The 23,348-nt window shown below is 42.2% G+C and overlaps 1 protein-coding gene across 6 annotated transcripts in view; it reads left to right on the forward strand.

Annotated features, from left to right (window-relative positions):
- The first annotated feature begins 1,252 nt into the window (after positions 1–1,252).
- NOSTRIN (nitric oxide synthase trafficking) overlaps positions 1,253–23,348 on the forward strand; it is a 60,394-nt gene continuing 38,298 nt past the window's right edge. For 5 of the 6 annotated variants that reach the window (XM_024579894.3, XM_024579895.3, XM_045187448.2 and 2 more), the window contains exons 1-2: positions 1,253–1,411; positions 13,836–13,921. In XM_024579894.3, the coding sequence (XP_024435662.3) occupies positions 1,385–1,411; positions 13,836–13,921 (113 nt within the window). In that variant the 5' untranslated portion in view covers positions 1,253–1,384. Of the gene's footprint in view, positions 1,412–1,463; positions 2,301–13,835; positions 13,922–23,348 lie in introns of those variants that run through there. The other variant, XM_053918755.2, reaches the window with a different exon arrangement.

Below are 23,348 nucleotides of genomic sequence, written 5' to 3' on the forward strand. Positions count from 1 at the left end.
CTGCCAGCTGGTTTTGTTATTAATGCCTTCTATTAACCCCCTTTAAAAAGGGATCCCGTAGTGGGAGGGGTGGGGGTTCTTCCTGGGCCAGCCTCCACTGGGAGCAGCGGCTTTGCCCATATAAGCTTCTTCTATTAAAGCCCCTATGGCTTCGAATAAGGCTGCATGTCAGTCCTTTGGAATTGACCCTGACCTTACAGTTGAGGGGCTTTCCCCCAGCACCCTGCACCTTAATAGCCTTTTCTAGACATTTTCTACGATAATTGAAACTGGAAAAGCCGGCACTGGTGCTGCCTGTCTCCTACCAGACCCACTGAGCAGAGACAGGGACTGCGTCTTCATAGGCACTTTATTCAGGCGGCCGGCCATCTGAGAAGACGGCGGGTTTGTACCCTAATGGACGGTCTTTGATTCTGTTTTAAACCAACACTTTTTATAAGGAGAAGAAACGTGTAGGTATGGGGTTTCAAATTCAGGGGAAAAGAAAGTTAATCAGATAAAGGCTGCTGCATTCTTTCATCTGGGTCCTGGGCAGTGGGCACCTCACCAGGGAGTACGGTGGCTCAGATGCCACCTTGCCTGCTTGCAGTCCTCCCGGGGCACAAAGGTGGAAGTGCTTATGGTCTCCTGGAGTCAGGGCACCTGGGTCATAGTTTCAGTTCCTGAAACAACAGCTTTTTACACACATTGATTACTAAGCTTATTAGCTATTACCTGAAACTAAAATTTTTCCAACATTTGACTCTCCTATCATAATCATAGTTATATAAGTGTGGTCCTAATTGGAACCAGGTGCTGGGGTGATTTAGGGCAAGGGAAATATTGACTTGGTGTGTGAGCTTTAGATAGAGGATGGGGGAGGGGGTCCTGGCTCTGGATTGGTTGCTTTGCATATCAAAGATGTGCTCAAGGGCAAGTTGTTTGCTACTTCTAGGAATTAGCTGAATGTAGGAGGGACAGGCCCTCCCAGGTCCGAAAGGCCTCCACATGTCCAAGCATCATACCATATAGAAAATTAAAAATGTGGTTAATACAGCAAGCTAAGAGAACATGTATCAGCCCTGGGAGTGCCTGAATTATGGGGACACTTTATAGCTTTTTCTACAGGCTGCAGGGCTCAGGACTCTGCATTACGCCCTTGAAGTATTTACAGAAGTCTTTCTCACCGTCTCACACCAGCTCTCCTGACCCGGAGCAGTTCTCTGCTATTTCAGTAAATAAACAGGAGGCAAGTTCAGGGTGGGACTTCCTCCTCAGGGTGTTTGACAAGGCCCTTTGAATCCAGGAAGTCCAGGACACACCCAACCTTGGGGCAGTGTCCTGACTCTCCAAAGCTGAAGGCTGGAGCACAGCTTAAAAAGACAGAAGCAAGAAACATTTCAGTATGAGGGACCCACTCGCAAACTGTTCAGTGAGTACCTTGGTGTAGTTTGCTTCTTTGTGGGTGAGAAAGGGGCTGAGGAGTAGACTTATGTACTATTGTATTTTAACTTAAAGTTTGAGATGCTCAGGAACTAGACATGTGTAGATATTGGCTGTGGGACAAAAGTCTGATTCTTCTCTGGTTCGATTTAATTGCCCTTTCTCGCAAATGACTGAGCAGGTCATTGTCATCTTTTATTCTCATATTCTTAGAAAAACTTTAAGGGGGTACAGCACCATATTTGCATGCAGATGGTAGAAAACAGACGTACACCAATGGTGCCAACATTATGCATGGAGTAGATACACAAACACGCAGAATGTCTGCAGCAATCTCAGGCTCTGAGAAGGAATTTAGGGTGGAAGGTTTTTGCCTATTTTCCCCTGTCACAGAGAGTCAAGAATGGCCAAGTCCCAGAGGAGGAAGAAGAGACGCCCCATCCTGTACACCCCGCAGTGGTTCTCAGACAGCTTTACCAGTGTGTTTCTTTCAGCCCTGGGAGGGTAACCAAATCTAGGAGACAGGCCAGAAGTCCAAAGACGTCCGAAGTCCGTAGCAGCAATAGCAGAGATGTAACTTAGCAAATGTGGAGCAACTGAATAAAGGGGAGGAGGACGTATTTACTTTGGAAATACAGTTATCAAAGATTATCCGTGTGTTATCCTAAGAAATGGTGCCAAGAAGCAAAAATTGGTTGCAACAGAAGTAAGGGTCTTTCAAGTATTTTATTTTTAAAAAAGTTGAAAAACAGATCAATGAGGGCTGCAATAGAGCCATAGAAAAAGTCCAATGGATGCAGAGAGCATAGGCTGAGAGAGGATGGACCTGTAACTGCAGTTCTACAGAATGAGTTCATGCATCGGATAAGCTGAATGAGGTAAAGTCGTAATGACTGGTAATATTAATAGTGACAATGTAGTCACAGCCTCTGCCTACTCTAACTTTTTTAATGCTAAAGTAATGTCTAATGTTAAAAAAAAAATCAGCAATATGGTTGTATATAGATTTGAAGAAAGAAACTCTCCCCTTTTAATTTCCTCCAATCTTCATTACAGAAACATTTAAAGAGCCTTTTATCATTTATTTATTTGCTGTTTATTTTTCACTCTTTGCATTTGTTCCCTTCTGAAATATTAATGCCTTTCTTGCCATTGATACTTTGATCATGTTTCTGCAGCGGGGCGGGGGTGGGGGAGGTGGTGGTGGTTAGTGGGGCAGGGACTGGACAAGTAGAGGCAAAAACCCGGCACCAACAGTCACCAAAGAAGAAAGTCAAGACCAAGGGAAGAATGAGAGAAGAGAGGAAAACTTAAGAACTGACAACCTAACATCCTCTTCTAAGGCTGCCTTTAGGTCAGGAACTGGGCGAAATGCTTTCTTCTGAGCAGCCCCAAGACAACTGCCCCCATATCTCTGTGTCGGTTTAATGCCCTCTCCCTGACACGCTGAAGAGTTCTTTACCCTACGCGGAACCACTGCCCCAGGGACTCCTGCGTTTGCCCGAGGCTTTGAAGGTTCTCTCCCTGGGCCCAGTGCCGCCAAAAGCAGTCTGGGGGTCAGCAGGAAGTGGCTGTCCCGGCAGCCGGGGGGTCTTTGTGATCTTTACTTGTTTGCAGTTGTTTCATCGTCGCCAAGTGTTCAGCCCGATGCGCGGAGCAGCCCCAGCCGCCGCTGGGGACCAGTACTGTGTCGAGAAAAGGCCGCAGTCTGGAGATGGGTTGTATTAAATAAAGGAAAGGAATGCTTTATGAAACACTTTGGTAGTTTTAGAAAAGAACCCGGAGCTTCATCCACCTGTAAGATGTCCCTCTCATGAGTGCCATTCCATGGTTGCACAGAACACAATTAATTCAGAAAGCCTTAGCTTAGCTACAGTTATCAACCCGTCTACTCCAGTAGATCCTTGTATAGAAATCAGTAGGTTGCATGAATTTTCTTGGGAAAAACATAATCTTTTTATTTGTACTGGTTTCTAACTGAAATTTAGAATTTCCTTCCATTTTTAATATAAGCAACAACCCAGCACCACTGAAGGGTCTGTGACTTTGTAGCCAAGAAAAGTCACATGTATTTTTATATGATTTTAAAGTTGTTCACAAATATCTGAAACATTGTTCACACTCAACCTGGTTTAGAAATTTGAGTAATTCCTAATTAAAAAGCACACATAATTTATGATTTTAAAATGTTTTTATAAATATGTATATTGATATCATTAGTTTTCTTCGTAATCTTGTCATTTTATTTTATATGTTTGAAAATATTATTTTGAGTAAAATCAGCTTCACTAGACCGCAAAAGGGGCTTATGATACAGAAACATTTTTTAATCTCTTCTTTGCACTCCTGTTCCAATGGGCAACACAGGCCAAGAGCTGGCCATCCAGCCACAAAGGGCTGGCTCAGTGTCTGATCCCATCATCAGTGTCCAGGGCAGCGCACAGACTGCCCACGCCCCGCACAGGGCTTTCACTCATCTTGAGGTATCGGAACTTATTTTAAGATTTTTAAAATTTCTGTCTTTAAAAAGGAAAAGAATTGTCCCTGAGCATTGATGCCTTAATGCTTGTGAGCTGAGCTTCAAACCTAAAAATAGTGCCACTGAAATCCTTTTCAAGTCCATGTGAAACCAGAAAAGACACCGGCGTTTGGGCTGTCTGTGTCTGTCACTACCAGACCCAATAAGCAATGACAGCGATAGAATCTTTATGGGCGCTTTATTCAGATGGCTGGTGATCTAAGAAGACAGTGGGTTCATACCCTAGCAGACAATCTTCCCTTCTCTTTCCAGGCCAGACTTTTTATACAAGGAATAAACAAGGTGCGGTGAGGGCTTTGAGGTTCAGGGAGCATTGGGTGAAAGAAGCTGCAACATTACTGTCCTGGGCAGTTAGCTCTTCCCAGGGGCCGGTGGTCTATCTCTCCCCAGAAAACAAAGTCCCCGATGCCTCCAGTTGTCCCCAGGAGGCAATCTTTAGCAGTGCCCCAGGAGGTCAGCTGTTTTCCCAGGAGTCAGGACAGGCCTTATCTGTAGTTTCTGAAGCAAAAGCTTTAACATATGCATTACTTGCTAGACTTACAAATTTTACCTTAAGCTAAAATTTCCCAACCATCGAGTCCCCTATCACAAGTGCAAGGAAATAGACAGGGTCAAATTATTTCCAAATGAAATAATTTAATCATTAAAGAAAATGTAGCACCTTCCTACGAAACAATGCCATAGAAATCAAGGACAAATAATAAGCTGTAACCATGTTTTTGCTTTCACTCACTCCTTCAGCATGCAGGTAGGAGCCTGTGAGGCAGGCCTTCAGGGATCCATACCTGAAACTTTCATCAGCTGGTGAATCAGTGGCAGGCTGCAGGGCTGCTCCTCCAGCCTCATTCACATGCCAACCGGAACTTCCCGTCTTGTTGGCTCCATCTGGGTCACGGGTGTTGACAGGCGCTAATAAACAAAAATGCTGCTGTTGTAATGGCCCATGGCCCCTGTGGGGATCTGCTACACTGCAGAGATCAGGGACCGGCTGCGTCTGCATTGGAGGTCTGTGGCCCGGGCCAGCCCCAGTGTGCATCACTAAGATGTGTGACATTCTCATCACACTTCCTGCACCTGTTTCCTCATCTGTAAAGGATGAGGAGGGGAGGATGACGGAGACCATGTTCTTTAACATTCTATATCTCGTAATTTGTAACAGCCTGCCATGGGGATTCCAAGCATTACACAGATGCCTAGGAAACAGGAGAAGCCCTTCGCTGGAAGGGCAGTGCTGTGCCAGACTGCCTCGGGTGAAATCAGCATCGCTGTGCCTGGCATTGAAGGGCACCCAGCAAAAGCTTATTTCATTAAATTTAAGCAAAATATCATGGTTTATTTAACACTATAAGGATCATCATCATCCAAAAAAGAAATCTTCTAACACCTAGAATAAAAAATGAATTTTTCTAGAATAGATTAATTTAACATTCTTAATCATTCAAATCATGGAAAATCAGAAAAATCATGTAGGCCAAGGTTTATGTAGTACATTTTATATTTATTACAAGTCATCTGTCGAATCATTTCATGTGCCAGTTGACTAGAGTTTGCTTGTGAACACCGGGCAGAAACATTTTCTTCATGGCTGAATGGGGAAAGACTGGGTACTAGTTGTCAGTGTGAAGGAATTTTTAGGGGCTCGGAAAGACCCCAAATATTCTGTCACCAGCCAGAAAAAAACCCATAATGTCTTTTCCTAGTAATTAACAAACCCCAGGAGAAGCAACATGCTAAATCCACAGGGAGATGTAGGATCAATAGCAGTTTCTTTCCTGGAATGAGTATTTTGTGTGGGGTGGGGTATTTGAAAGCTGAACAACGTGAAAAGAAAACCAAAAATTTGCCTTCCACGTGACTTGGACTGAGTAAGCCTTTCAGGTGCAGTTTGGTGGCGTTAGGGAGCTGTCTGTACTGCTCGTAGCACTTACAGGCAACCGTCACTCTGAGCAAACTTACTTTAAGTACACAGATTTGCCATTTAGAATAGATTTTTTTCTGATAGATTCTCTAGTTGATTTGCTTGCCTAACATTTCTAATCACAGTTCTTTCCCTAAGTAAATCAGATTTTTCCTCTTTAGCTCTTTGGGCCTGAACTATAAAATAAGGGGATTAGACATTGGTGGTTTCCAAACTCTGCTCCATGGAATTCCTTTGGAAAGTCGCGCTGGTGGATGGTGGGGTAGGAATGGAGGTGGGTTAGGAGAGGGACAGCCAAAGCCAAGGTCAAGACATTTCATCCCCTCAAAGCAGACATGTTCCAATATTTTCTGACTGCACACACATGAGTCCTGGGCAAGATGGTCTCTGGGTTCTGCTTTGATAGTTATGCAAGTCTGCTTCTCACAGCTTTTATCTTCACCCCTGAGAAGATAGTTCATAATGAACAGAATCATGTTTCTAAATAAGGGGTTATGCTAAAATAATGGAAATATTTTTAGCAACTCCTTTATTTGTTGGTGCCACCTTTATCTCAGTGTGGAACAGGATTCGTCGGGGAGTGTCCAGTATAGTGTACACAGGGTCAAAGATAAAGATACTTTCCATTGTTATTATAAGCAGAACATCCTGTTCTTATCTGATCAACAAATTACCAATGTAATGTATTGAAGAGCTTCCGGACTTGTGTGTGCCTGGGCGCACTGGAGATTGGGGAATGGGTTGCAGGTGTATCTGAGACATAACTCCCCTTGGCCCTTGAATTGGCAGGGTGTAGCTGGGGTAGGGGCAGAGCTCAAGGACCAGTTGCCTCTGCCTGGAACAATTTTGTCTATTTATTACACTGTCTGGTACAAATATAATTTTCTAAGTATGCCATGATGTACAAAATTTAGGAGGCACTAGCCTATTATATCTTTCTCTTAAATTATATTTTATTGATTATGCTGTTACAGTTGACCTAGTATTTCTCCCTTTGCTCCCTCCCCCCTAGCACCCAACTCCTTCAGGCAATCCGTACCCCTTTTTTAATGGGTCATATGTATAACTTCTTTGTCTACTCCATTTCCTATGCTGTACTCTACACCCCCATGGCTATTCTGTGCCTACCAATTTGTACCTCTTAATCTCCTCACCTCTTTACCCAATCCACCAAATTCCCCTCCCATCTGGCAACCATCAAAATGCTCTCCATACCCATGATTCTGTTTCTGTTCTTCTTGTTTGCTTAGTTTGTGTTTATTTTCATTTTATTGTTCATAGTTTTAATATTCCTTTTCTTAAATAAGTCCCTTCAACATTTCATATAATAATGGTTTGCTGGTGATGAATTCTCTTAGTTTTATCTTGTCTGAGAAGCTCTTCATCTGCCCTTTGATTCTAAATTACATCTTTGCTGGGTAGAGAAATCTTGGCTGTAAGTCCCTGCTTTTTCATGACTTTGAATATTTCTTGTCAGTTCCTTCTAGTCTGCAAAGATTCTTTTGAGGAAGCAGCTAACAGTCTTATGGGAACTCCCGTGTAGGTAACTAACTTCTTTTCTCTTGCTGTTACGAAGATTCCCTCTTTGTCTTTAACCTTTGGCATTTTAATTATGATGTGTCTTGGAGTGGGCCTGTTTGAGTCCATCTTGTTTGGGACTCTCTGCACTTCCTGGATTTGCATGTCTATTTGCCAAATTAAGGAAGTTTTCTTTCATTATTTTTTCAAATAGATTTCCAGTTTCTTGCTCTTTCTCTTCTCCTTTTAGCACTCCCATGGTGTGGATGTTGGTATGCTTAAAGTTGTCCCAGACGCTCCATACATTATCCTTTTTTTTTGTATGCCTGTTTTCTTGTACTCATTGGTTGTTTTTTGCTTCCTTATGTTTCATAACATAGCTTTCATTCTTGGCTTCATGTCTTCTACTGTTGATTCCTTTTAAATTGTTCTTTATTTCCATTAGTATATCCTTCAATTATCCTTAAATTATATTTTATTGATTATGCTGTTACAGTTGACCTAGTATTTCTCCCTTTGCTCCCTCCCCCCTAGCACCCAACTCCTTCAGGCACTGAGTCTTTTTTATGCTATTGAGGTACTAAGTTCCTTGAGCATCCTTATAAAGAGTGTTTTGAATTGTGCACCAGATAAATTGCTCACCTCCATTTTGTTTAGTTCTTGTCTTTTTTTTTTTTTTTTTTTTTTTTTGAGTTTTGATCTGCTCTTTCATTTGGGCCATGTTTCTTTTTTTTATTGTGGAATTTTTTTATTTTTTTAATGTATTTTATTGATTCAATTGTTGTCCCATTGTTTTCTCCCCTTTATTCCCCTCTGCCCTTTACCTCCTCTCCCACCATCATTCCCTCACCTTAGTTCATGTCTATGGGTCATACATACACATTTTTTGGCTTCTCCATTTTCCATACTATTCTTAACCTCCCCCTGTCTATTCTGTACCTATCATTTATGCTTCTTTTTCCCTATACCTTTTCCCCCAGTCTTTCCCGCACCCTCTCCCCACTTATAACCCTCCATGTGATCTCTATTTCAGTTCATCTGTCCCTGTTCTAGTTGTTTGCTTAGTTAGTTTTTGTTTTTGTTTGTTTAGGTTCAGTTGTGGATAGTTGTGAGTTTCTCATCATTTTACTGTTCGTATTTTTGATCTTCTTTTTCTCTTAGAAAAGTCCCTTTAACTTTTCATATATTAAGGGCTTGGTGATGATGAACTCCTTTAACTTGACCTTATCTGGGAAACACTTTATATGCCCTTCCATTCTAAGTGTTAGCTTTGCTGGATAGAGTACTTTTGGGTGTAGGTCCTTGCCTTTCATGACTTTGAATACTTTCTAGACCCCTCTTGCCTGCAAAATTTCTTTTGAGAAATGAACTGATAGCCTTTTGGGAACTCTTTTGTAGGTAACTATCTCCTTTCCTCTTGCTGCTTTTACGAGTCTCTCCTTATCTTTCATCTTGGGTAATGTAATTGCAGTGTGCCTTGGTGTGTGCTTCCTTGGGTCCAACTTCTTTGGGACTCTCTGAGCTTCCTGGACTTCCTGGAAGTCTATTTCCTTTGCCAGATTAGGGAAGTTCTCCTTCATTATTTGTTCAAGTAAGTTTTCAATTTCTTGCTCTTCCTCTTCTCCTTCTGGCACCCCTATGATTCAGATGATGGAAGATTTAAAGTTGTTCTGAAGGTTCCTAAGCCTATCCTCATTTTTTTGAATTCTTGTTTTTTCGTTGTGTCCTGGTTGAATGTTTATGTCTTCTTTCTGGTCTAAACTGGTGATTTGAGTCCTGGTTTACTTCCCTTCAGTGTTGGTTCCCTGTATATTTTTCTTTGTTTCACTTCACATAGCTTTCACTTCTTCCTCTATTTTGTGACCATACTCAACCATTTCTGTGAGCATACTGATTACCAGTGTTTTGAACTCTGCATCTGATAGCTTGGCTATCTCTTTATGGCTTAGATCTATTTTGGGAGCTTTGATCTGTTCTTTCATTTGGGATACATATATATATATATATATAGACTTGGCATGCCTATTACATTGTAAGGGGTGGAACCTTAGGTATTCGCCAGGGCAGGGCAACCCACTTCACTATGTTGTGGTGTTGTCTGTGGGGGAGGGGTCCGAGAGAGAGCAATGTTGCTTGCTTGTCTCTCAGCGAGCTTTCAGTCACTTCCCCCACTACCCACAAGCAAATTGGACCCCTTCTGGTGCTGATTCCCAGGTAGGTGGGCTTGTGTACATTCTAGGACCTTATGGGTCTCTCCAGTCAACCCTCCTGTAAGGCTAGGAGTTTCTCCTGCTGCCACTGCAATCCCCATAGCTTTTCATAGCCAGAGGTTTTGAGGATTTATTTCCTCATGCTGGAACTCTGGGTTGTACAGTCTGTCTCGCTCCCCAATTGTTTATCCTAGTTTAACTGCACACAAATGTGGGACTGCCCAGTTCTCCAGCTGCCACCTTGCCAGGTGTCCTCTCCACCCCGGCCACTCTTCTCCAACTCTCCTACAAGTCTGGATAAATGTTTCTTCTTTAACTCCTTGGTTGTCAGACTTCCATACAGTTTGATTTTCTGGCAGTTCTGATTATTTTTTGTTTTTAAAATTGTTGTTATCCTTTTGGTTGTGCGAGGAGGCAAAGTGTATCTACCTACATCTCCATCTTGGCCAGAAGTCCGATTTCTGATGGTTCTGAGTGATGGTTGTTCTTGAGTTTAGTTGTAATTTTGATGTGGTTGTGTGAGGATGCTAGCCTTGTGTGCCTATGCCTCCATCTTGACCATAAGTCTTGGTACTAGTCTATTAAATAACAGGAAATCATCTCCCAAAATCTAAAACTGGCAGCTTCAGAGTCAATTGAAACCATAAGATATGCTTTATTTTAGCAGCCTCTTCCTTTACGAATTTGCATTTGAATATCTTTGGGCAAGACAGGAATTCTCACCTTTGCCACTGGCTCCTTCTTTCCTCCAAAGGCTGTTGAGTTCTAAATCACTGGTTTATAAACTTTCAGGACTGCCTGGCCTTCTAGAACTAGACCTCTGGAGACAGTATTTTAAAAATGTGTGTTAGAGAGTTTTGATGGCTTGTTAAGTTTGGGATAGGCAACAGCCCCTGCAGTAGAAATATTCCCAACTGGTTCTGTTCATAACTTTGGTTGGGACAAGGTTTCCCATATAAGCCTCCATCTTCACACATGGTGTCTGAGGTCCCCTATTCTCACCGCAGGATTGTGCCATGCCTACTGTCCCCTGGTAATAGTGGGGTGGTGGGGGCCATCCCCTAGGACAGCTCATCTCTGAGCCCCTTCCTTGCTTCCTGGTTCTTCTGATAGGAGGTTCTATTCCTTGCTCCCATTTTCAGTGCTCCAAATTCCTCCACTCCATCTCTTTGCTTTCTCTTTTCCCAACCCATCCCCACCTGAGCATATTAGCAGAAAACCACTCTGTGAACATGCATCCAATCCTTCTCTCTTGCACATGACACCCTGGTGTTTCTGTTGGGTCTTTGTTTCTGCATTGCTGGAGATGAAGCAGATAGTACATTAATAAACAATATACAGCTTAATACTGTGTGATATTTCTAAATAAATCAAATAAGGAAGCTACAAGACCTATAAAGAAAAATCATACAATTTTATTGAACATAAAACAAGATTTGAACAAATGAAAAGACTTACTATGTCCTTGGATGGGAAGTCTAAATGCCATAAAAGAGTCAATTTTATATATATATGTATATATATATATATGCAATGCAACTGCATTTAGAATCACAACCAGGATTTTTTTAAAAAAATCTATAATTAGCCCTGGCTGGTGTAGCTCAGTGGATTAAGCACAGACCTGTGAACCAAAGCATCAGTGTGGTTCAATTCCCAGTCAGAGCACATGCCTGGGTTGTGGGCCATGTCCCCAGTAGGGGGTGCACTAGATGTAACCACACATTGATATTTCACTACCCCTCTTTCTCCCACCCTTTCCCTCTCTCTAAAACTAAATAAATAAAATCTTTTTTAAAAAATCTGTAATTAGATATGTTCATAAGGAAGAATAAATGCTCAAGTATAACCAAGAAATTATAAAAAGGAAAAAAAAAACACTTGTCCAAGGAGAGAGCAGAAGCATATTGTTAATATCTCTATAACTTAGGTAGTAAGTATATGATGTGCCTCATTATTATTTTCTGTGTCATTTTATGAAATATAAAAATGTTTCATAATTTAAAATAAAAAATTAAAAGACTGTGAATGAGTTAGTAATATGTTCAGCTGCATATTTTAAGAACCTAAAATGAGTAGCTTAAAAAAAGAAAACCTATCATTGTTCTCTCACACATAAAATAAGCCCAGAAGTAGAGAGTTGAGGGCTTGTGTGGTGGCCTTTAGGGCCATCAGGGACCCAGACTCTTTTTCTCTGTCTGCTCTGTGATCTTAGCACATGGTGAATGTCCTCAAGGCCACCTCAGTCGTCAGCCATCATTTCTAAGTCCAGGTGTCAGGGGAAAAAAGGGAGCAACCTTCACTGTAACTCCACACAGAACTTCTGTGCATGCCTCCCTGGGAAATATTTAGTCACAGAGCTACACAGAAAGGCAACAGAGGCTGAGAAATGACCTTATTCCAGGGCCATGTACACTGCTAAACATTTATTTATTTTCTTCTCCTGATACCTATGTACGTTTTCTGGGATGTTATTTGGAATTATGTGAAGAAAATAAAGGGCTTAAGGGAATTTAGTGAAAATGTTCAGTTAACAGAGGATTCAGCAAAAAGGCTAAATAATTTTAAAGTGTTCAATGAAATTTTTCCATTGGACAAGTTAGGGAAAGAGGAAGCCTTTCCGTATCATATCATTCCCAGACGACCAGTTATTTTTATGGAGGTAACAGTGGGGAAGGTTGGTTGCCGAAAAGTGATTTTACGCTCTCAGAACTCTCAGAGGAGAACCATTGGTGTACAAGAGAGGCCACATCTGGACCTCAGCACAGGGATGTTTTGCATACTCTGCAGAGAGTTTTAAAATTTGTGAATCATTTGCTACAATTTTTTCAAACCATATTGCAGGTGTCAGTCCTTATTTTAGCTTTTTTGGACCAACTGGAAGATCTGGCCATCCTGGGCCAGAGCAGTGCTCTGGCAGCTGCCTCTCCAAGCTCCCTGTCCACACCCTGCTCCTTGCTCATTCACATGCCTGCCTGGTGCCTGCAGCCATGTGGTGGTGCCAACTCTGCTTTACTCTGCCAACAGTAAAGTGCTTTTCTCCCTGATCACTGTCCTGTGTCCCCGGCAGTTCCAGTAAAACTCTTTGCTACTGCTGTGTGCCTCCCACATCCTGCCATGGCTTTTTGTGTTAAATTTTAGGTCCCTCCCTCCCCTGTGGCCCTCTGTCTTCTGTTTGCTACTCTGCTAGCACCATACACCAAGTGCTACTGTGTCAACTGAAAGATTACCATGGGCCAGAGGATTCATGTATGTGAATGTGCCTCTCACATAGTAGGTGGTCAGTAAATGTGAGTTTCCTTCCCTTTTCCCTTCTCAACACGGTGCTCACCACATGCTGGAGACATCTGAATGCTGGAAGAGGCTGCCCATTGCATGAGCCAAGTCACAGCATGACACCCAATCTACACAGAATTTGTGTATTTGTGTAAGATTGCAGTTTGAAAAATGCAATCCACTATCACATTTCCCAGATGGCAACTGTGAGAAAGTGTGTTTGAGACTGTTCCATTCCTAATTCACCTACTCTGTGTCAGGAAAGCATCAGAATCAGCCGCCATTTACCCTCTCCATTTGGGCACTTAAAATCCATTGTCATCAAGGTCTACCTTTACAAATATAATTTTCAGGATGAAATTGTGGAATTCTAAATCAAATGACAAAAACTTTCAATCAGAATTATTGTATCTGAAGGCTAAATTTAGATATTCAATAAATTTATAAAGGTTTGGTTCAATCAAAATATTCAACTTGTAATATTTTTATTGCTACAGTTAAATGAGGTATAGAGGGGATTAGGACAAATTTTTATTAACAAATTACATCTCACTTTAATGGTTCAGGGGTTGTCATGAGGCCTAGAAGTATTATTTTGGAGTTTGTGGGAGAAATACAAAATGATTACTCAATGTATTTCAAAATGTACTTTTTGCTTTCCCGGGAACATAGGTCAACAGGAAGTCAGACTCCAAGTGTACCCCTCTGCTGAACTGTTTGCATTTGGGGTAGGGGAGAAACAGATAGACAAGTTTTTTGAAAACTTCTCAGGATCATCATATCCAGGCAGAAGAGATGTAATTTTTATTTTAAGAATTCACCGAAAAGGTGTGCTCCGTAGCCACACAATCATTTACAATGTCAGTCATCATTTCAGCAGCACTCTGAGTTTGCTGGGGTTCTCTACCTTTGGAAGTGGCCGTAATCTTCCTGTGCATCTTGTATTTTTCAGTATAATCAAGTGTACAAGAACCTAAAAGACTTTTCTCAAAATGGAGAGAATTTCTGCAAGCAAGTCACATCCATTCTTCAGCAAAGGTACAAAATGTGTCTGCAATAAGCAGTTCTTCCTCTTTAGTTGCAGCAAGTGGTGTGATTGGAGGAGTTCTTACAAGCTGTCCTCCTTTCCAGAACTCAGTGTTATATTTTGGTACTTGAGAGATTGGTTTGAAGAGTGACTCTTCTGTGTTGCACATTTATCACTTGGGTGCCATAGAAATCAGGGAACAGCAGGAAGTAATTCTGCTTGGGAATGTTCAACCAAGTCTCTTCTGATTCCTAAGCCTGAGGATCACCCTTCCTGAGCCTACCATTCCTCCTGTTGCCACGGTTGTGCTTCTCACGCTGACAGCAGTTATTAGCTGTCATCTCTTTCTCTCCTGTGAGGGCAGGACTGCATCTTCCTCACCTTCGTATGTGGAGCTCTTACAGCCTGGACTTTGGACTTCTTCAGTAAATGTCCCATAAGTGATTAGAAAAGTCATTCTAATCATCCACCCATCTAATGGATGAAAGGAAGTTCACCATTTCAGTATCATCTTTTAATACTAGGTGTGATCATGTGTAACACTCTTCACTGTGCTGAAATGAGCACACTTAACTCAGTCAAGAAGTTATAAAAATTTCTCCTAAATTTAGAGAACGCAAGGACTGAATTGGGCCATAAAGATGTAGACCATTTTTCTATCATTAGACAGCTCTGTGATAAACAACTTTAAAGAGACCTTCACACTAGATTGTTTGTTCCTTTTAAGGTAACCCATTTCAAATTTAAATGATTGCATGTGTACCGTAAGAACAAGACACGTGGGCTGATTGCATCCTGCTCTAGTGGGTCAAGAACAAAGGAGAACATCAGCTTTAACAGGACCAAGGAAAGATACAGGAGAGCTCAGACAGACTCTTACAAAGAAAATAACCAGGTTCAGCAAGCAAAGTCAAAAAAGAAAAAAATTTAAGATAAGAAGTTATTTCTGTCTTAATGGCCAAGTTGCTTTGATTCTGTGACAGGAACAGGGAGGACAATCTAGAAGAGAATTTCTCTTATAAGAAAGTATTGTTATCAGTCTCAAAGGAAATTATTTCAAATAAGACCAGTTAACTATTAAGCAAACTTAACCCATGGCCTGGGGAGAAACATCTCCCTCCTGCAGATCAGGAAGAATCTACACATTATTAGCCATGCACGTGGTCTGGGGCAGTCATCTGGACCTTGATTATTTGGTGTCTCCCTGTTCAAAATTAGAGCCTGATAGGGAGCTGTGAAGACCAAAGGCAGGTGATAAATTATGCCTGGCAAATAGACTCAGCAATGAACTGAATAAATTGGGGGGAATCACTGCTCCAAAACTGCCATGTCCAGGTCCCTCTGCATCTGCACCCTGCCACCGATACACCTCCTGTACAGAGTCAGAACGCCCCTTCTTACCTGTGACTCTATTGAGATTGCTTCCTAGGGCTCCTATCTATCCCAGATCTATTCAGGTGCAAAACCCTCCACCCACATATTCCAGAAAAGCACACAAGCTCCAATGAAAGAGAGACACTTGGGTAGCTAAATATATCTACCTTCAGAGTTTTACCTCCTTATGGAACAGAATTTAGAATTTGAAAATCTAACCACTACTGGTTAGCAAGATTATGTGCATATGTAGGATAAAATCTGCATAACACAAATACAAAAAGCGGTTCTTATGCAGATTCCAACCAGCGGGGTCTGTGGTGTTGTGGATGTGACAAACAAATCCACACAGACTGCAGAAATCCTGTGGAGAAAGGGACGGCATGGCCACTCTCTGAGTGAGAGACCTCCTCAACCCTTGCCTGGACAGACTTTTATTGCTTTCTAGTAGCATTACATCAAGGAAGGTCCTCATTCATTATGCACAGGTTTGCCTCAGGTGATTACTTTTTACAGATAACAAAGAAAAGAATGTTGCAAATGCAAGGGAAAAAGTGGTTGAACTGGTTACACTCTGTCCTTGGGAGGTTTAGCACAGACTTTTGGAAATTACTTCAAAGATATGCATTAAACATTTGCCGCCTTAATTCAGGGAGAAGGAGTTTTAGCAAAAGCAAGCCTCAAAGCAGCCTAGGTACAATGCAGGCCTGGTTTCCCATGGGAAAGCCGATCTGTGGACCTGGCTCCTGTGTGATGCCTTGCACCTGTTGGTTTTCTGAACCAGGGCTGAGCTACATTCACCACTGCCACACAGACCAGTTCCCTGTACAGATCTAGTGTTTCACTCAGGCCAAAATGTATCTTGATATTAGGTCATTTATTCAATAGATAACTTCCTAAACATTTTGTAACACTTACCTTGTACAACTAACTCATTTCCCCTTAACCAAAATGTCATTTTTCAGTGGCTTTATATTCATTCCAGATAAATGTGCACTTGGCAATGTCTCTTTACACTTGGGCTTTAAGCTTTTCTCCCTTTACTCAGCTGGCTGATCATGTAGTTAACCTGAAGGACGTTCATCCACCTTAAGAGTCGGTGTTCGGGGAGAACTGTTTTCTGAGGGACACAGCTCAATTAATCTAAGAATATCAGGCACATTATAGTTATTTTAGAGGGTATTCCTACATGTCAGCTGGGAAGGACCGAGGCCACTTCACTTGCCAGGGATGGATCATTTCTTTCCCATTGGGAGTGATTTTTTTTTAAAGATTTTGTTTATTTATTTTTAGAGAGAGGAGAAGGGATGGAGAGAGGGAGACATCAATCAGTTGCCTCTCGCACTCACATTCCCTGACGAGGAATGGAACCAGTGACCTTTCGGTTTGCAGGACAGCTCCCAACCCCCTGAGCCACACCAGCCAGGGCATGGGGAGTAATTCTGAAATGACCTTTTCCTGTGAGTTGGGACTGAGTCAACATAATAACCATAGCAAAAGGATGAATGGTCACAACACAACTGATGTTACACTTGCCTTTACTCTCCCCATTCTGTGACTTCCGTAGTTATTTCCCTAGACATACAAATGATGAAAAGCTGTTTCCCACCAGCCGTCCAGACATGAATGTTGGGCTTCTTTTTCTCTTAAATGAGTGAACTTATTACATATAAATCAATGATACCTTTTCCTTGTATTAAAAAAATACCTGAAACACCAATACTCTTTAAAAGAAACTGTTACTTGGAGCATAGGCAAAGAAAACAGTATTCTTGGAAAACGTGTAGGCATTTCCACTGAGGGTTATGATACAGAAAATCATAAGGGCACATCCAGTGGCCAGCATCAAGAAAGACACGGATTTCTTTAAATTAAGGATACCTGCCGCATAAAATACATTCAGTAAATATTTGTAGCTTGAATGAATAAATGCATGAAAGATTGTTAAGGGTTTACTTTCTATTACAACCACATTATTCAGACAGGGTCTTTATTATCCTTGGAATGTGGTTCTGCAGAACAATTCTGTAATAGCTCATGGCTACCAGAAGAGCATCATAATCAGGCTGTGAGTTCAGAGAATGTTTCATTTCCAAGCTCAGCTGCTGTCTTGCATTTTTTCTAATTGGTGGTGATAGGAAAGTGTAGTTGTTACTGAAACACCATTTTTTCCTGGAAATTCTGCCATTCATGGTCATGCTTAGCTTCTTTTATCCAGTTAGTTGCTTCAGTTTCCTTTTTTGTAGTAGTGACTCAGATTTACCCAGAGACACACAGCAGCTCCTAAGATGCCTCATGCCAGAATCATCAGGCTCACTTTAACACAATTACAGATCAGATTTTAAAAGACAAAGACACATTCCCAGGAACTATGAGTGTTTGGTTTCCTGCCCCTTCACAGCTAATGTTTAAACAGGCTTTGATGGGAAAAATCAGTTGGTCCTCTGTAAGGAAGCTTAAGATTAGGTTTTCAAATGGCAAGTACCCCTGCTCTGGAAAGAAAGAGAGGAAGAAAAAGGAAGGAAGGGAGGGAGGGAGGGAGGGAGGAAGGAAGGAAGGGAGGAAGGAAGGGGAAAGAAAGAAGGAAGGAAGGAAGGGGAAGGAAGGAAGGGAGAAAGAGAGAGAGAAGAGAAAAGCAAAAAAAAAAAGAAGAAAGTGTAGTTGGTTATTGTTCCATCCATGCTTCATTGCAGATGTTGTCAACAAAGGAATAAATAATTAAAAGAAAATCTCTAGTAAGTCCTGACCTTTTCTGCTCCACCCATAGCCTGGGTGATCCACAGCTTCAGCTTTCTTTTGCATATTGATGACTCCCACAGGTATATTACTGTAGACAATATGCCTTATCTGTACTTCAAACCATACGTCCAACAGTCTATCGGACAATTACACCTGGATGTTCCATGAAGCCTCAAAGCCAGCCTATCCAAAACAGTGCCTATCAGCCTTTCCCCAAAGCTGGAGCTCCTGATCTTTTTTTTTTTTTTTTTTTACCATGGTTACTAGGACCACTACCCGCCCAATAAAGCCCAATACCTGGGAGCCACCCACGAATCATCACATTTCTTCTAAACATCTCTTATACCTTAGAGCTTTCTTTTCATTTCATTGCCTCTGTCATGTTCTGGCAAACATCCCTGCACTCTTTCTTCTGTCTAGGGGTGCTGCCTTCCAGCCCTGCAGTGTGTACACTGCATGAAGGCACCTGTGTGAGAGGCCCTGTGAAGGCCGGGATGGAGACCACGCTCAGCCCTCGAGTCTTGCACCCTGGCCCAGAGTTGCATTCCTTCACAGCATCTTCTTTTTCTAGCCCAACCAACTAGGGAGCTGGCTGGGGCCTTATCGCTCTCTCTCTGATTCATCTTCCACTCTGTGGCCATGACCCTGTTTAAGACCTTTTAAAGACTCCTGCCACCTTCAATATATAATTCAGGCCTCATAGTATTTTCTAAAAGAAATCTGGATTCTTCCTTCATATGAAGCTTGTCTCTCCATTTCCCCATAACCCATGCTCCTCTCCATCTTATTGAACCACTTGCAGGCACCCCCCAGTGGGTCCCTGCCACCTCTCCCACCCAATCCTACCCCTTATCTTGGGTCCTTGCACTGTGCAGTCTATATCCTCTGCTTTGCAGACACTTTTTCACCTTCAGTGAAATTAATTCACCTTAATGCACTGACTGCCAGGCTCCAGTCAATGCATTAAGATTCAGTCATCCTGCCCTGGCTGGTGTGGCTCATTGGATTGAGAGCTGGCCTGAGAAGCAAAGGATCACTGGTTCGATTCCCACTTAGGGCACATGCCTGGGTTGTGGGCCATGTCCCCAGTAGGGTTTTGCAGGAGAGGCAACCACACATTGAAGTTTCCCTCCCTCTCTTTCTCCTTCCCTTTCCCTCTATCTAAAAATAAATAAATAAAATCTTTAAAAAATAAAAAAGATTTAGCCATCCCTTTCTAGTGGGCCTTCCTTGACTCCAGTCCCCAGTCTCAGAAAAGTGCTCCTCAGAAATGTGTAGAGCTAGTGCTTACTTCTGATACAGCTCTTACCGCTCTACACTGTTACTCTCCATTCACTTGTCTGTCTCCTCCACTGGCGGCTGAGTTCCTTGAGGGTCCTTCTACCTCTTGCAAGTAGTACAGAGCCTGACACAGAGCAAGCATTCAATAGATGCTCACTGAGCAAATAAAGGCATTAATGTATGAGTGACTCTGTACCCTTCAGGCACTCATAACTTAAGAAGTTCAAGTTAGGTTATTTCTGAAGAGCAACAAATGAGTGTGTCACAGAAATATACTTACATAGTATAGAGAATATTGTTTTGAACAAAAGCTGGAAAACAAGAATAAAATCACAGATGAGACCATTTATCCAGCACGATATATATAGATCAGCCAGTGTGTTAGACGTGTCTTATATCTAGTCTTTTTTACTTTAGGTCTCACAACCCAAGGCAGTTCAAATGAGCTCTCTCATTCAGTCCCGATTTACAGATTGGGGATACGGATGAGATGATACATTTTGATTTCTACCCAGCGCAACCTAGGCTCCATGAAAGGGCATCTTCTAAGTGGACAGACAGCTTGGGGGCACTGCTGTGGGAGTCCCAACACTCTCAAGAGGTCCTTTTAGAGTCCTCTGTGGGTAGGGACATCAGGAGCCATCAAGCCCAGTGGCTTTCCAACTTGGTACCATACTAGTCCGTGGGGACCCTCAAGGGACACTTGGGGGCTGAGAGGGTTAAATGGGCAGGGCTCACTCCCTTCTTCTTCTCCCACATAGTATTTGTACAGTATGGTGGGTTCTGTAGAAAACTTTGTTTTCTAGCTAAAAAGTTTTGAAACCTACCCTTCTTGTCCATTTTCCCTGACTTCCCCCATGACAACACTTTCCCCAACCCCTTTATGAGCTCGTTCAGCGCAGGCATGAGCATATACAGGGGTCTGAAGTTCTAGAGCTGCCACAGCTATCCATTCCCTGGCCGAAAGGTGAGCAGTGACTCAGTGGGACTCTCAGCCTGGACCCCCAAGAAGGGAGTCCTCCTGGTCTCATCCTCCCATTTCACCCTTTATACTGTTCTCAGGAAGCAGAAGAGCGGCAGTCAGTAATGATGAAGTGGGTGTTGTGGGCTAGCCGGAGACTCCAGCTGCTGGCTTCCATAACAGAGCTTCCATGTAAGAATGCCTTTCAAATTGCTATGTAGCTTGTTTGTAAAATGAGCTTGGGATTGCCTTTCAAAAGATGAACTGATGAAGCTTGGGGAAAATGGCAGCATACCAGGCCCCAACCAGAAGCTGTTGCTTATGGAAATTAGGAGGCCAGAGATGGGGATGATATTCTGAACAAAGATTTTCAGATTACAAAAATTCCTTCTTAATTCATAATGAAGGCAAGGCTCTGTCCCCTGCTGTTTTCAAGCTTGAGAGAGCCTCAGTTCTATTTTATTTTTTTAATATTATTTTTCAATTACAGTTGACACTTAATATCATTTTACATTAGTGTCGGCATTAGTGTACAGCACAGTGGTCAATCATACACTTTTCAGAACGATCCCCCGGTATTTCCCGTCCCCATGTGGCACCACACGTAACATCGCAGTATCATGGGCTGCATTCCCTGTGCTGTGCTCTACGTCTCAGACCAGTTTGTAACTACACACCTGTGGTTTTTAATCCCTTCGCCTTTTTCACCCATCTCTCAACTCCTCCCCCAGCAATCATCAGTCTGTTCTCTGTATCTGTGAGTCTGTTTCTGTTTTGTTTGTTTATTCTGTTCGTTAGATTCCCCATATAAGTGCAACCATGTGATATTTGTCTTTCTCTGTCTGACTCATTTCAATTAACTTGATACCTTATAGGTCCATCCATGCTGTCACAATGGTAAGATTTCATTCTTTTTTTTATGGCCGGGAGATATATATAAATATATACATATACATATATACATAATATGTATAGTATGTATATATATATATATTTTTTTTTTTACTGCCAGAAGACACACACACACACACACATTAAATATCTCCTGGCCACACAAAAAATAATGTGAATATATGTTTATATGTGTGTGTGTGTATCTCACAACTTTTTTATCCACTTGTGTATTAATGAGGATTTGGGCTGCTTGCATATTCTGGCTATTGTAAATAACACTGAAATGAACATAGTGTGTATCTTTTTAATTTAATTCCTTGTAGACACAGGAACCCACTACAGTTTATGTTTTGGGTGTTTATTTTTTTACCACTTTTTAAAATCTGAATGTTATTAGAGCAGGACATTCTAAAATTGATTTCATGGTCGCTTATATTCTTACAGTTTAATTTGTGTTCTACCTAAAATATGGAATCTGATACCATGTATGTTCCATCCCTTCTTTCTTTCAAAAGTATAATTTATTTTAAATTCTAAGACAAATGTTAGTCCTTGACTTATTGGTTGATCTTCATTATTACTAATGAAAATTTATTAACCTGTCTCCACATGCTGAGAAGAAATCAGATCATAAATGGATTAAAAGTCAGTGCAGGCCATTTCTCTGGTCTAGGATCTTTGAACTTCACTGGAATATTCTGCAGTTGACTAGCCCATCAAAGGATATATACAACGTCAATTTCACATGCACTAAAACAACTGCTGGGAGAAAGAATCTCAACTCCTATCAGATACTACAGGGCTAGGACAGGAAGCACAATGTTTTAGCAGCATGTTTCTGATTGTTTTAATGAGGGAATGAAAATTCTAGGTCTCAATTTGAGATTAACTCTGCCTCTCTTGACTGCCTCTGCATGTGGCGACTTTTAGGCTGGTAACCGTAATAAGGCAGTTCCCTGCAAGGGACTGAGCAGTTGTGGGGAGGGGTGTGGTGTGGAGGGGGCTGCAATTGCCACCTCTGTTTCGGAAAGCACCGGAGTCAGTTCATTTCTGTTTGGCAAGAATCCTCGTATAGACATACTGTTTTATTAGACCATAAGCAGAGAGGAGCCACATGGCATGTTTGTTCAATTTACAAACATTCCGAGTTATAAAAGTGACAGCTCTCTCTGTGCTTGCCAGTTGGAGCATAATTTATCAGAATAATTTTCTCCTGGGAGAAATTTAGCAATTAACCTCTGTGAAGATAAAGACCATTCAGGGCCAGAGGCCTGGGAACCTTTTATCTACTGGCAACTCACCAGAAGGGAAGCCCGGCGGCAGTGTTCCACTCTCCACGTACCCACACTCATCCTCCGACCCGGGTTCATTTCATTTCCTTCTGACTTGCGGAGTCATCTGCTGAGGATTGTGAAATGGCCACTAGGATCCAAGATGCAGGAGGAGATGACTGAATGCTTGTTCTAAAGTCTTTTCCCATACCGAAGGTGGACAGACCAGAAGCTGTGTCTAACCCGGTTCTGCCTCAGAGGGCTATGTTGGTGACAGTTGATATCTCAAACCCCACCTTTCCCATTTTCCAGACTCTTAACACCTCCTTACCCCCATTTGGGAACACATCTTACAATAAATAGCAGGAGTGATGCTGGAAGAAGCCCCGGAAACCCAGTCTGCACTGAGGCTGCTGTGGATTCTGGCTGGGCTGCTGAGCCACCAGGAGCTATGGTGATTCAGGAACACTGCAATTAAAGGCAAAATGAGAGGCAGCATCAGTCTTTAAAAGTACTTACTTTTGACTCCCCCCCACCCCTCCACCCCGATTCTCCATCTCCAGTCTCTCCCCCAGTCTCAGACGAGAAGTGGCTAAGCAGGCAGGTTCTCCAGCCAGTCTGCCGTGTTTGAATCCCAGCTCTGTCACGTACGTCTTTATGGGTGACCTGTGGCAGGTTACTGACTAGACTGTCTGTGCCTTGCTATCCCTCTCCATGAAATGGGTGGAGTAAGGTGCCTACCTGGTGGGAGTTATCACGGCTTAAAGGCGGAAACATACCTAAAACACTTAGAATGCTGCCTGGCATGTTGTAAGTGCCCAATAAATGTTGGGTGTCAGTACATTTTGTATGGGCAGGTCGTAGACGACACATTTGTCAGAAGAGCACTGTTTGGATTTTTAAGCTATACCCAACCTG

Source organism: Desmodus rotundus, chromosome 2 (genome assembly GCF_022682495.2).
Source record: "Desmodus rotundus isolate HL8 chromosome 2, HLdesRot8A.1, whole genome shotgun sequence".
NCBI classification, from domain to species: Eukaryota; Metazoa; Chordata; class Mammalia; order Chiroptera; family Phyllostomidae; genus Desmodus; species Desmodus rotundus.